This window comes from Barbatula barbatula, assembly GCF_947034865.1.
Source record: "Barbatula barbatula genome assembly, chromosome: 2".
Classification (NCBI taxonomy): Eukaryota; Metazoa; Chordata; class Actinopteri; order Cypriniformes; family Nemacheilidae; genus Barbatula; species Barbatula barbatula.
Window position 1 is genome coordinate 15,986,629 of NC_136767.1, and position 15,346 is coordinate 16,001,974.

At 37.5% G+C, this 15,346-nt stretch overlaps 1 protein-coding gene across 5 annotated transcripts in view; it reads right to left on the bottom strand.

The window, feature by feature from the left end:
* The window catches only part of klhl13 (kelch-like family member 13), a 40,566-nt gene that overhangs the window by 18,226 nt on the left and 6,994 nt on the right, over nt 1-15,346 (bottom strand). Inside the window, exon 1 of one of the 5 annotated variants that reach the window (XM_079480313.1) lies at nt 9,850-10,379. The exons of 3 other annotated variants lie outside the window; for them this stretch is intronic. In XM_079480313.1, coding sequence (XP_079336439.1) covers nt 9,850-9,947 — 98 coding nt within the window. In that variant the 5' untranslated portion in view covers nt 9,948-10,379. Of the gene's footprint in view, nt 1-9,849; nt 10,380-15,346 lie in introns of those variants that run through there. One more of the 5 variants, XM_079480315.1, reaches the window with a different exon arrangement.

A 15,346-nucleotide genomic window follows, 5' to 3' on the forward strand; every position in this document is an offset into this window, starting at 1 on the left:
ACATATATACATATATATATAACCTTTCCCTCTTGTTTATATATACTGTTTATACGTTTTATATTTGAATCCTACCTCAAATTATGTCACAGAACGTATAGGGCTGCTCGATTATGACACAAATCATAATCACGATTATTTTGGCCAATATTGAGATCGGATTATTTAACACGATTACTCATTAACCTTTTAAATCATATCGAAAATAAAAAAACTTGGCTTTTAAACTCTGAATTTAACTGAAAAATAAATGTTAAGAAATGGCAATGCTGAACCACTGTAAAGGAAAGGTGTGCGCTGTGGATTTATACTACAAGAAAAGAGAGGATCCTTGTAAAATGGAATGCAGCACATCAATTGTTTACCTCCAATGTTTAGAGACTTTCTTACTTCAACTCAGAGAACAGAGCATACATTTAAATCATTTGAAGTGCTTGAGTTGAACATAATTATTCCAAACAAAAGTAAAAAAACATTGCTTTCTTTTACATTGGCTACTGTGTATAGACCCCCTGGTCTGACACTGATTTTCTGAAAGAGTTAGCGGAGTTCTTATCGGACCTGTAGGTTAACGTTGATAAAGTACTAATTGTCTGAGATTTTAATATCCATGTAGATAGTTCTAACAACAATGCATTAGCTGTGGCGTTTACAGAACTACTACACTCTTTTGGAGTAATACAACACATCAAAGGACCCACTCATCAGTTTAATCATACACTAGACTGAGAATTTTCTCAAAAACAAAACTCACTTTCAAACTAAAAACACACTTTAAAAAACAACTCAACCTCCAAGTCTGTCCTATGAATTAGTACCAACCATCGCCCCAAAAGAAAGTCTCCAATTTTTTTATACGTATAAAACAGGAGGATTTAAACTTATTGCAGCATCTAAACCTACAACTTGCTTATTAGACCCCACACCAACTAAATTATAAAAAGAGTTAATACCCGTTGCAATTGAGCCCATTTATAACATTATCAACTCGTCAATTAATCTATGCCAAGTCCCAGGACACTTTAAGATGGCCGTCATTAAGCCCTAAATGACTAAATGTAAATGTAAGCCTCTTATCAAGAAACCAAACTTAGACCCCAACGAACAAGGAAACTAACCAATTTGAAATCTCCCTTACCTGTCGAAAATACTAGAAAAAGTAGTGTCCACTCAGTTATAAAGGTTTTACCTTATTTGTGTTTTTCAGTTTCTATTTTCCCCCGTAAAGCTGCTTTGGAACAATGCACATTGTGAAAAGCGCTATATAAACAAAATTGAATTGAATTATTTTTTTTGCAATTGATGAAGGCTAAAACTGACGATTACGATTAATTTACGATTAATTGCGCAGCCCTACTTTGCGAATGGGGAAAGATTCATTGGACTACACTGGAAAAAAGTTTCACCCCTACTTACAAGAATACTTTAGATTAAAAACATCTTCAGCTGAAGCAACATCTGTGCCATGCTGCCAATTATCATACAAAACAAAATGTCAACTCACCCTTCAGTTTGTTACATAAATCTGTTCATGTTAACAACAGAAGTCTAGCAGGCGAGCATTTTTGACAGTTCCTAATCAGAAGTCATCTTTTGTAGGTAATAATTATGAAGTACGACTTCTTTCTTCGATGCCTTGCCAATGAGGTACGAATTACTGACGTAATTTTCATCAGCTGAAACAACATGACTAATGCATCACTGCTTCTTTTGTTAATCTTTTTCTTCTCAGTGTAGGAGTGTATGTGTAGATGGTGTGAGAACGCATGTAGGAGTGTGTAATTTGTGGGCAAAAAGCAGGGAACATTATTTTAATGCAGATCGAAATTCCGCAAAATCCTCAGATTTCCTGCCAGGATGCGTGTGACTTACATGGCGACTCACAGCTCCGTGTCAGGCGAGGATTTATCCCCCGTGTAATGAGGACATTTGATTGTCGATTGATAGGGAGATGATACACAGACAGTGGACTCTGATGTGTTTAGATACTAAAGCAACGACATCAAACGAGCACTTTGGGTTAAAAGAGACGAGCAACATCACACGGGCGAGTGTCCATGTATGACCACTGTGATACGGCTTTCTGAAATTATTTTAAACTAAATTCGAAATAGGGGATGGCAATACAAATACCATTAATAAACAAGGGCTATACAGTGAACATTTCACACCACATAAAGGCCCTTTAATGATGAACCTGTGGGTGATGTCGAAGAGTTTCTAATTCCATGTTATTGTACAAACCATTATACAATGAAACAGTGTATTGTACATTTTCGAATTTGCAGGTTATCGAGAGAAACAAGTATGATCTTGTTTGCATATATGAAATCAAAGGGTCAGTTATCTAACTCTAGTGGCGGGTCTGATTGAATTATATGAATGAATGAATATACATGGTTATGTAATGCTAATTAGGGCTGAAGCTCTGAAGTATTGGCTTTGTGTGACCAAGGGCAGCTCTCTGAACATTTAAACAAACCTCACAAAATGACCATTAGATTCCTCTGTCTGCACATTCAAATCATATTTTACTAAAGATGCTTAATAACATTGCATTTATAGCAGGGCTTATGAGAAAAGGATCAACAATAGAGGTCATGCAGTGATGTTTTTATTTGTCATCATGTGATCACTCAGAGAAGTCCAGCTGCTTTGTTCCGACCTTAAATTGGGTTCAAAGGAACTACATTAAATTTTTTATTATCACACATGGAGGGAGATGAACATGAGCCATCTGCTGCCCAAATCCACATCTGTTTTACCATCCAAACATATTCAATTTGTGAGCGAGTTTATGTGAGGGAGTAGGTTGTAAACAGCGGAGTTACAAATGTTATACCCTTATGAAATAAACAGACTAGGAAGATATTTTCACAGAAACACAAGTTAAAAGTAATACATGACCCAGGATTAAGAAAAAATACAGAAAATAAGAAAAATCGGCTTTAGACATTACAGAAAAACAGATTTATTGGTGTTTAATCTTTAAAGCCTGGATAAGAAAACTGTATTCTACTGTATACAATCTTCCTGACTGTCTCCAAATCTTGGAAATGTTATAGCGGGGTGTATTTGGACTAAAAGACTGATCTCTGACCTTTCATACCAGTTCAATAGATTCCTTAATTTTATATATTGTATATCAGGTTTGTACATATGTGACATTGTTTTGCTGTTCAGAATACAAACTAAACCTCAGACTAAACCACACCAAATGGATTTAGGAAAAAAAATATTTCTGGAGCCTGTCTGAACAAAAGCCATTAGTACCTTAAAGTAGCAGCATTGCTTTCAAGTTCACATATTCCTTTTCACTCCACACCATCTTTTTGGTAAATTTCCTAGGCAGTAAATAAAGCATTACTTATATAGCGAACCCTTTTAAACTACAGACATTTTACTTGAAAATACATAGATGCACACCTGCATTTTAACATAAGCAAACCATTCAGACCAAATGTATATATAAATTGTATAGCAATAAAATAATAAGAGACTCGTCTTCTGCATTAAAGAAGTGCATTCAGTCTCTCCCCTTGCCAGCCTCCTATTCTTCTCCATCCTCCACTCTCCTTCCCGTATCTTCCTTCTTTCCTATTCTCAAGGATTACATTCCATATTTCCATCCACTAGATTATCTCTTCCAGCAACCATAAAGTAAAAATGGAATAGCTTTTTCTTACGATGCAACAAGATTAAAAGAAGTCAGGGAAAACATACAAAAGTGTGACAAATCAGCTGTCATTCTGACATTTTCCTGTATTCCGCCAGGTTAATGTTGGAGGAAGTGTTGACACATTAGATGATGAATATGGTTTTATATGTAATGTGTCTGCGTGTTACGTTGGTTTCGTTTTTGTTCCGAAGATGACGCTCAGAGGCAGCAGCAGAGATAATGCCGAGGGATACATTCAATCTTGGACTGCAAAGAGGACGAATGACGGAGCAAATGATTACTACAGCATTACCATCTTCAATATAATCCCATTAATTAAATCCAACACACCCACATGTATCCAAACCTAACACTCAACAAGGTAAAATTGGCACTTGCCAGGAGGTTGGTAACTTCAACATTAACATTACATGAAGGGTCCAAAATAAACTTGCATGCAAATAAATATTTTAACCAGCCAAGAAATTGCATTAAATAACTCAATTGTTAAAGGAACAAAAATACATTATCACAATCATTTGTATATTATTCAAATTAGTTTCATTGCAAGTAACACATTTCTCAATTTAAACCACCACTGGCAGGTGCAGCTTAAAGTTAATTTTAGACCCAACTTGTAAGTCACATTGGTTGGCGCAAAGGGGCTGTTACAGGCTGTTTGTAATAAATATACTCTAGACCCCGTCTATTATTACTCAATATAGACCAAGCCACTAAAACAGATCTGAAGCACTCAAAATTGAGAATCTATAGATTATCAAAATAGAAAAACAAAATGAGTAATATTTGCTTTTACTTTAAAGGTGACAAACAATTATATTACATCATGAAATTCACATATTAATAGCTAAAACTACTGACACTTAAAGCTTTAAGCAAAATCCTATTACAGTCTTAATGCAGTCAAATAAAATATTTATTCTAGCACTGTACTGCAATACTATGTGAACTGAAATGCATAATAACTCTAACTGTGCATTCACACCGCCAGCGCATCTTTGCTGTTGAGGGTGTCGAGGAGAGTTGAAATCAGGTCAACTTTATGGGAATGAGCTATGACGCGGTTCTAATCGTAACATAGATTTCCACCGCTTGAGAGGATTCCAGAGAAAGCAGTTCGATTCATCGTTTTTAAAATGCGGTCGATTCAACATCGATTCGCAAAAGCACGCATTGAACATTCATTAACGTGAATGTTATTGATACTACTATCCACTAGATGTACCTACAACGGGTGGCTGTTACAACAGGGAGCGTTTCATTCATTAATGATATTCATTAACATGGCGGATACGAATGTGTCCTCGAATTTAACATCACCTTCATAAAAAAGGCAGCGGTTCATATGATTGCAGCCCCTCCTTACAGCTAATTTTGTGAAATTTAGATTGTTATACTGTGTCTTAAATGTAAAATAACCTAAGTGGGTTCAAAGTTTAATATACAGGTTTGTGGCTCTTCATTTCATTTTCTTTTATTCACCATAGTAATGTGATATTTACTGATCTTCATTAGAAATATCTATAGAATTTGTATTAAATCTATAATTTAACCACCCAAATCGAGTGCTTGTGAATCGGAACATCAGAATCGATACCCAGCCCTAGAACGCAGCCCTGTAAACTTTGGTTCCGACCACATACATCATAGCGTCCAAGAATCTTTCTACAGCGTTTTTGGCAGGGCTGCAAGATTTTTGATGATCTGTGATCATTTATGATTGCACAGTAAAGAACAGTGAGACAACATCACAGGATCTATATTTAAACTGATCTCACCTCTCTCACTAAAGCGTATCTTTGTCCACACAGCTTTTAGGTCATAACGGCAACAAATGACCAAAGCAACATTGGACTAAAAATCAAATGCCATACATTTGGAACGTATGTAAAGACACCTAGCGGTCTCGGCCTATATTGAGTAATAATAGAATGGGACTAGAGTATATTTATAACAAACAGCCTGATTTGATTTTGGACGAAAAATTAAAATAATCATTCAAAAGCATTTCCTCAATCTGCAGAGGAAGAGAGCCTGACACATCCCTTCCTTTCATGTGAAATCACAAGGCATTGAAGAAAATCTGAAACACAGAAGGAATCTGATAAGAAAGGTGAATGTGAAGAGGACCAATTGATGCCTGTTCTTTCTGACATTTTGCGGGTTTGATGTTGTCTTCACAGAAAACTTAAGTACATTAGACAAGTACTGGCAGCAAAACAAACAACCACTGAATTTCCTGGATGACATGGATGGGGTTACTGGATGAGGACTGAGCCTGTAAAAATTGCACGTTGTACTTTGGAAGTGCACAATGTTAAACAAGGCCAAGGTCTTTCTAGAGGCGGATGAGCAGGATTTAAGATTTGCCAACACTGTGTACAGTCTTTAACACACATGTGTTACCAACCCCTCACGCGGCAAAGCTCTCCAAGTGTCACTCCTTATCACTACTATAAGACCAGGGACATCACCAAATCCTTTAATTTACAAATGCATTTGTTTCTTGCTTTAATGTGTCTTTAAGAGAGAAAGAGAGAGTGTGCGTGTACACAGTAAAAATAAAAAGTGCCTTAGATATCCCGTTGTGTAGTCTTAAACTGTATTTTAAGTGCTTTAAAACTCTTTTCCTCATAATAGGGGTATCGGAGGAACCATCGCTAGTCCTGGTGGTTCTTCCATAAGATTCTTGAATAACCCCATATCCAGTTGTGAAGTTCTGAAGTCACCTTTTCACTACACTGGCACCTCAAAGTGCTGTGCGGGTTATTGAAGGAGCTCAATTACAAAAAATGGTTATTGTAACATCTGTAAACATGTAAGTGGTTCCTGGATCTCTCTTGTATAAGACAGCATCTAGAGGAACCCATGAAATAGAGATTTTAATGATTGATTATTTTTATGTTTTCAAATGTCCAAATGTTTCCATGTTGCGCTCGCGGGAATGGTTTCAAAATAACGGCTCATCCTAAACGCAACAACCTCTCTGTATGACTGTCCCGTTATAGGTAAGTGAAAAAATATAAATAAATATACCAACTATGTACTATTTATATACATGTATACCCTGACACGTCTAATTGTATGGCTGTTTTTTTGCGGTTTATCTGTTTATTTAGTAAGTACAACGTGTAGACAACACTTGTTTTAGCTGAGATGCCAATGAATAGCTTGTGGGGCTAACGTTAAATGGTAGCATTAAAATAACAAATAATACTGTAATAATACATAATACTGTATATATGTGAAGCGGCTTTGCAACAGTGCAAAATTGTGAAATGTGCTTTTTAGAAATAATATATAGATAGATAATATAGATAATACATGGCTAATGGATCCTCACACTACCTGGTGATAGCTGGAAACCCATTGTGTGCATTGTGTTGGTGTTTTCATGGGTGTAGGCCTTGCTATTAGAGACTACTTCTTCGCTGGACTTTCATAGGCAGAGCAGCATGTAATCTTCAGCTATCTTGAGTCTTATTAAATATGTCAAATGTCCCATGTAAATATTATCAATGTCCAGTGAAAATGTTACATATTGCATTGTATATTGTGGAAAATTTTGAATTGCACTATTTTTTTACAATTGTACATTTTCAAAGTACCTAATATTCCAAGTCAAATTATTTGTTGCAGTTTTGTTAGCACCAATGCTAAACTTGTACACATGCTTTAACTTATGTTAAAGTTGTTCACTCTTGGCAAAACTAAAGTAAACTCCATTCAACCCGATTGCTTGTCTTATGTTAAAACTATGGTCATTTCACTTAGGTAAAATGACACTTCAACTTCTAGTTGTTTTTAAAATCCAAAATATAAAAAAATGAATAAATAAACAGACAGTATATATGATATATATCTGATTCAGTTCTATTCTAACAAAAAAAGTGCAAATATATATAAATCATTAGAGTAGCCTACAATTCACTCATAAGATTTTGTACTTTATAATGAAGTTGCAGCTAAAATGAACCAACCCACTTCTTTCAATACTGCAGACCAAAGATAAAGACAATTTATTTTACATTTTAGAAAAAACTAAATAAACAAATGTTAGGTTCATAAACAGAAACAGATTAGAATAAAGTTGAAGTACTATTTTATCTATATAGTTTTGTGAGATGAGGGTGTTACGGTACTCTTTAGAAAATTGAACCCCACGGTTCTCCAAAGAGTTGTTTAGGTGAGAGAAGATACAATTAAAGCTTGGAGAACTACATTTAGGGACATTTTAGGAAATTGTAATGTTCAATAATTTATCTTATGAAAATAAAATGTATTATGACAAAATGTGCATTGAAGAAAAGTAAATATGGTTTTATATATATATACTGTCAATCACGGAATCGCAGGTTTCACTTAAAAAATCAGAAACCAGAATCGGTTATCTCTTTCGCCCTACTGAACGTGAAATGTCACTATGTGCAGAGGGTATATTTAGGAAGTGAAGAAACACTTATGAACACAACCACAGCTAAACAAATTTCTACCCTTATTAAAACACAATGCACATTACCCAAATCACAAAAGAACAACAAGATCCAAACGCCCCTTGTTCTCTCACACACGCGATGCAATTCTTAACAACTGGCTAGTGGCTACATCATGTTATTCAGTATGTCTAAAGCGGAGACCATCAAAATAAAACAAGAGGGATTCATATGTCCCATTAAAAAATACAGAAACCACAGCTCACCCTTTAATCATACAACACCCGGCCAAAAGAAGTAAAAATAGACATTGTTTTTTTAACTAGGAGGGGCTACAGGGTCAGGAACCCAACACTGTAATCAACAACCTCAAACCATAAATCTAGAAAGATGAAAAGACACTGATCCTTAAGGGAAGATTTACAGGGACTGTGTATACAGTTACGACCAGAATGCCAGAAAGCAAGCAAGACGGGAGGTGAAAGAAATAAGTAACAAAACAATAACGCAAACCAGGGCACAACTCAACTTGTAAAACCACTTTCAGAAGAATGTTGTAGTGAGAAAAAAGGTTTTCAGTCAACCAATTAAACATTTTAGGGTATGGATTCACATCTATATTTTATAACTTGAGACAATGAAAAATGTAGACATGTTACCGTATGATAGATTAAAAGGTGCAACAAAAAATAAATACGTTTTTTTGTTTTTCATTGGCTCAAGTTATTAAATATAGATGTGAATCCTTACTCTAAAACGTTTTAACTGGTTGAATGAAAACCTTTTTTTTCAGATTACTAATACAGAAGAGCAGAGCTCATCGAACTCTCTGCTTCAGTTAATAGCTTCAAGTTAAATGCTTATACAGTAATTTTCACGAAGATTACAATCATTTGCTTGAGGACAGTTATGATGAAGAATAAAATAAGTGATATTTGTGGTATATTATCACATCACGGTGTGGCATGCATTCTTAGATAACTGGGTTCTAGATGCTATGTTATTCTACTTTATATTTTATAAATGTCCTTTAGGATGCTTTATTGATCCGACGAGTAGTGCGCATTTATTAAAGCATCTTTTAACGCATCTCTGTGTTAAAAGACAACGTTACTTTTTTTCTAGCCTAAACATGATCAATCACCGTGATTTTGTACGGTGAGCTCGTCTATTGATCGTTCCGGAATAAGAAACAAGCGGAAGCTCTGCCGGTCTTGTATCATCCAGTATCAGTAGCCTACTGCATCCTAAAGCAACCCACCGTGCCCCCACCCAACACACGCGCCTAAATCCAGGGCACACGACACGGCAGGACAAAAGATTGCTTTACTGCCTTTTATCTCGGCCCGGTCCGACCAAGCGCACATAAATCCTTCAAGCGGATACAGAGAGAATGGAGAAAGAAAGCACAGGGAGGGAAATAAAAGAGCAGGGAGGAGGGTCCATCGAATCCTGCATCCTCAGTGCACGAGCAACACCAGGCGATGCGGAAGCACGTTAAACGTTGTCAAATGTAAAAGTTTAACAGACGTGGTCGTGCGGAATGTCTTTAAAATGTAAAAAAGCTTTCTAAATGTTCACAATTAGGTTATAAACAGAGACACCGACCGACCCCAGCATCAACAGCCTCAAACCTCGAATGTATAAAAGCGGACGAAAAAAAAACCGCACGCGCCCTCAAAACGCCAATAATCACATATTAAAACACAAATTGCATTTATTAACGCAACTACTTACATGTATGCGGGCGACAGGGGCGATGACCTGGATGTTTTGAGAACGGGCACGGGGAATTTCCAGCTAACGGGCGAACCGCTTTTCCATTTCAACGGCATGTTTTTCCGATCACCACCTCAGAGATACAGCGCGAATGATGAGAAGCATGAAAAGCGAATCCACGAAGAGGCTTCCATCCCTGTCAGCCCTCGCCGAGAGCAGGGAGGAGGAAAAGCAAGCTACAGGAAGCCCAGGTCCTTCCCAGCCGAAGCAGCCCTGTTTGTATTTCAAGTGAATGTGGTCGGAAAACGGAACGAACGCTTATGCCTGAGCCGAGAGGTGAAAAGCAGGTGCGCCTGAGCCGCGGTGAGTATCACCTCCCGGGAAAGACAGAGGAATGATGATGGAGAGGACGGAAAAGGGAGGGAGGGAGGGAGGAAAAAATAGGCACCGTCGCGTCCGGTCAGCGCAGAGATGAGACATGCGCGCTGGGTGCGCTGATGTTCAGCAATAGTGCCACCTTGTTCGCAATTCTCATGCAGGCTGACTGCAGAGAGAGAGAAAAAGCTCAGCGTTAAGACTTTAATGAGATGACATGAAATACGACACAACTGCGGGCTAGGGAGATGTACAAACCGAGCGCTATTTAGTCTACACAATCAATACAAATATAGCTTTGCTTTATCAATAAATCCCCAGCTGATGTTCATTGTAAGAGACAGGTCTTTGCCAAACATCAAGCCAGACGGCGCAAGCAGTGCACAAACTCCGCCGCGGGCACTTCACCCACTGCCGTGACAGTACACGTCAAAGAGGATAAAAAGACACCGCAGTCGTTTCTGCGATTACGTCCGTTTTAGAGGCTTGACGAGATGTCACAGTAGATGCCATTTCACGTGTTCAAACGCTTTCTGGAAACGCTGAAATATTTTGAAGCGTCAGCTTTGCTTTTGGCACTTCTTACACAATTTAATATTTATTTTCCAGAACAAGTAGGCGTAGAAATTCAGTTAAGGTGATGGGTATTCAAAATATAATTTCACTTGGATTAAATAGCAGAAAAGACAGGGTTAAACGTGATGACAGATTTGGCGAGTGGAGAGCAACATAATGTGTACTACATTTGCTTTTGTGGTCAGTCACAGATGCTGAAAACTCTCTGTGAAAGACATGTTAAAACTGTGATAAAAATTGAGGTACAGTTATTACTGTTGTATAGCTTAAAAGCAGATTTGAAATTTTTTTCTTTGCCGTATTTGGGCAAAGCTCTTTCTCCAGATTTTATTTTCTGTATATTAATGCCAAAGAATTTAATTTTGGGAGAAAGTAGTTCACAGAATAAAACAAAAACTAAAATTTTACCTAAACACATACCAAATTTTTAAATCAGAAAAGCGGTCCATGATATAGTCTCTTAACTTTTTCCATGGATGCATCGCGATACAGATTGGTCATACCAAGGACCAGTAATATCCAGAGCAAGAAGCTTAAAAAGTTCACATTGCCTGTTATGGATCCTGTTATAAGCTAGGCTTAGATATAGCAAGATCACCAGAGGCCATCGGGAGGTTAATTCTGTCCATACCCTCATACCACGGATCAGGTGATGCAACCTAAACATACTTACAAATGAATATTTGAGACAAGCAATATTCACATAGGTAGGCAGGCCACGGGACACACCATGTTGTATTCACAACAGCAGGAAACTTCACTTTAAAACCACAAACACTTTAACAGGTGTGTTTAGAAATGTCATTCCTCAAATAATTTACTGGACTTTGGTTAGTTAAGCACTGAATGGAGAAGATATACATGACATTTCAAAAGGACACACTTAGCCTCTAGCTGTAAGCAGGCAGCTCAGAACAGATGCTTCACGGTCTAAAGAGATAAACCAGACAGTGAAATCTGTTAACAGAAGCCTTTATTAGAGAGCTAATCAGTGTCGTCATGCTAATTGATACAACTGGAAATTAACCTCTCACAAAATAAAATCAATGTTTTCTATAACATCCTTCTAATTCATCCTCATACCTTCTCTCTGGCTACTATGGATTATCCATTAAGATATTACAGATAATGGCTTCAGATTAGTGGCTGATGGGAGGGTAAACCAAACAAGACAGAAAAGACTTTTGGAAATAGTTAACCCAAATAAATGTGTCATTCTTTTCTATTTAAATTTTTCACATTGTTTCTAAAAATCAGGTGTCCAGGGTAGAGTTCTTCACGGGTCCACTTAGATCCGAAAACCCGAGGTCCGGCCCGAGACCCGAGCGGGTTCGGGTCTAAAAGATTCACGGCAGCTTCGGACACGGGTCGGGTATATTATTAGGTTCTTCGGGTCTCGGGAAATATAAAGTAAAAATGTTTTTTGCTGAATTGACCCGAGGAAGACCCAAACTATCCTGTACAATAACAGCGTTCTTCAGTTTTGCTGTTGGAAGCACCGGCTCGCAGAGCAATGCGATTTCTGGTGGAAAAGGGGTGGAGACCAGCAGCTCATTTGCATTTAAAGAAACACACACCAAAACAGCCTGTTTTTCCTCACAGACAAAAATAGACTTGTAGGGCACAGTATAATATAAGATCTATGGTTTATTTTGAGCTGAACAGTCACATTCATGGGGCTAAATTAGCGGGCCTTTAACATGGTCAAGTTGACAAAAAACGAGTTGGATGTATTTTGTAGTATTTCTGTGCTCGATACACTCCCCCAAGGTTCGCATAGGTTTCAGAAAGTTTATTTTGAACCTATACATAACTTTTCTTATTCCATTATCGCGCAATTCAGTCGGAAAAGCACACCCACGGCAAGGCAACAGAAATAGCTTGTCCATGTGTCAACCGATGAGCGATAGGAAGACCCACTTACCATCAAGATTGCAGCATGTTACTCTTGCGATAATGAGAGAAGTTGAAGTGTGTTTGTTTGTTACCGGCATTTCAGTGATGGATGTTATATTAACAGTGAATATAACACTGGATTTGCAGAGTGTTTGAAACTGAGAGGTGGAGCGGTCCCAACGATGAAAGATGACGGACATGAACCGCATGCGGTAAGTGAAACCAAGTCATATCTCTGTGTTTTGTTGGCAAGTGCAATACTAATCTATAGGTACTCAAGATTAATATGAGATTGGCAGAAACTGCGTGTTAAACCGGACCTTTAAAAACCACTGCAGTGGCAAAAAGCATCCATGCAACATATTTGCATGCACTTGCTCACGTTCCTTCTCTCTCTCTCTCTCTCTCTCTCTCACACACACACACGTATGCACACACAAAGTAATTGGTTGGCACAGAAGCAGCTAAATCCATTATCAGAGCAAATCCCAGCTAATTATATTAGCAAAGCAAATAAACATCCAATAACACAGCCACAAAAGAGAGACTAATGTGCAAGTACATCCATCTGTGTGACTTCATAGCATGATATCCACCAGTACCACATGATTTAGGCCTATCCGTGTAAACTTAAGCAGTTATGTGCATGTGTGTGCGTGTGGGAAGAAGATCATTATTAAGATAATAATGAAAAAACACACACCATCAGTGCCTACGTGGCACAGATGGTGCCCTGACGACCTGAACAATCTGCCAAAAATACTGGTATAGTAATATTCCTCTTTGGTTTTTACCTTTGTGATTTTCTCTCTCATCTTATTTCTCACGTGAGAGATCAAACATTCTTCATCCTACATTCTCTCTGCCCTCCTTACCCTTAATCATTCTATTAATACCATTCTATGAATAGACGCGGCTCACCCTCGCAACACATTTAACCCTTAATTAATTGGGCGAAGACAGAGGGGTGTGTGTATTTAAAAGAGAAAGAAAGTGATTCTATCATAAACCTCACCGTCTCTAACATCACCTTACCTATGCTCAGACAACGGCATTGAATGTGTCCGTTACATGGTGAATGTGGCACTTATGTGAGCAACCAGCACTATTGAGCGGTTTCCTGTTCTGCAGCACATTTAGCTCACCTGGAATGCCCAAGTAAAACAGCATGTAACTGGAAGCATGCATTGCAAGCAGTTATGCAAAGTTGCATATGAAATCATTTTCCCATTTGGACTAAGATAGTAAGAGTTTTAGCAAAAAACAATCCATGGAAAAAGCTGCATGGCTAGTTTGATCATTTCTAAGGGACAATTGACATAGGAAGGCAATCATTCAAATATGTTCTACACCTATTGTATGTAATAAGCAAGCTCAAGCTGAAATGAAGAGACCTGTAATAAAGTGAGATACTTGTATAAACAAAGATCTTTAAATGGCAACATCTCCAAATTTCTTGGAATTGTATGACAGTGGAATAAATGTAGAATTTAAATGTGGAATGGTGGAAAGATTCAACAAAATTCTCATTTGGTCACTATGATATGCAGACATTATGCAAAGCATTGTACAACAAGGCTCATATTTGAAACAAGCCTTAGAAGAAATGAAGAAGTGTGGAAGAGAAAGAAAGACATCGTAAGACAACATGACATAAAAGGCTTGATCTAAGAGCGTTTTACAGCTGTGTGTGTGTACTGTGTGAGAGTGAGTGAGTGAGTGGAGAGAAAGATGAGCTACCTCACTTGATTAAGCACTTAAGGGTTGAAAAAACAGCTGACAGGACAAAAAGGGACAAGTTATGGATAAAGGAGTTGAATAAAAAGGGATGGGCTAAATTCGTTTGTGAATAAAAAATAAAAACGACAGAGTGGAATAACAGCAGTTAAGGGTGAAAGAGATATTTAGAGAGTGAGAGATTTAAAAAAAACAAATTCACTGATAATCATTCTTAGTATCAATTTAAGTAAGCTGATTTAACGAGAACTACTCAAACATACAGAAAAAAAACATTCATAGGCAACATGCAAAGTGTAACCATCTCTGTGTATTCTTTGTAATCTCAATCCTATAATAATCAGCTTCCTATCCTGACATGGGAGTTGTTTGTGTGCAGCAAAAACAATACCATTTCAAACTAACATCAACCAAACTCAGCGCTCACCCCATTTACTGAATTACCATCCTAAACACAAAGAAAACTTTAGTCTTTAGTTTTACATTTACATTTGCGCATTTGGCAGACGCTTTTATCCAAAGAGACTTACATTGCATTATCCTATACATTTATACATAGGTATCTGCAATCCCCTGGAATCGAACCCACAACCCTGTGTTGTTAACGCAATGCTCTTACCACTGAGCTACAGGAAAGTTTACCGAATCCATGCCACAGACCATAATTTGGGCAGCATGTGTGCTACAAGATGGAAGCCCAAAATTTACCAATTCGTAATGCAATGAAAGATATACGTTTAAGAGCATATTGTGACGCAAATAGCAAACAACAACATCGAAGTGCTTATTATAATGTAGCGATGTGTCTGCAATAAAAATCTGCACTTTAAGGTTGTTATTTGGCATGATTGATGTGCAGTATTATTCCTCAAACACTCCAGTGCAACCATTTGAGTAGAAAGTGCAGAAGTTATTTGAGATCAGTTTTAAC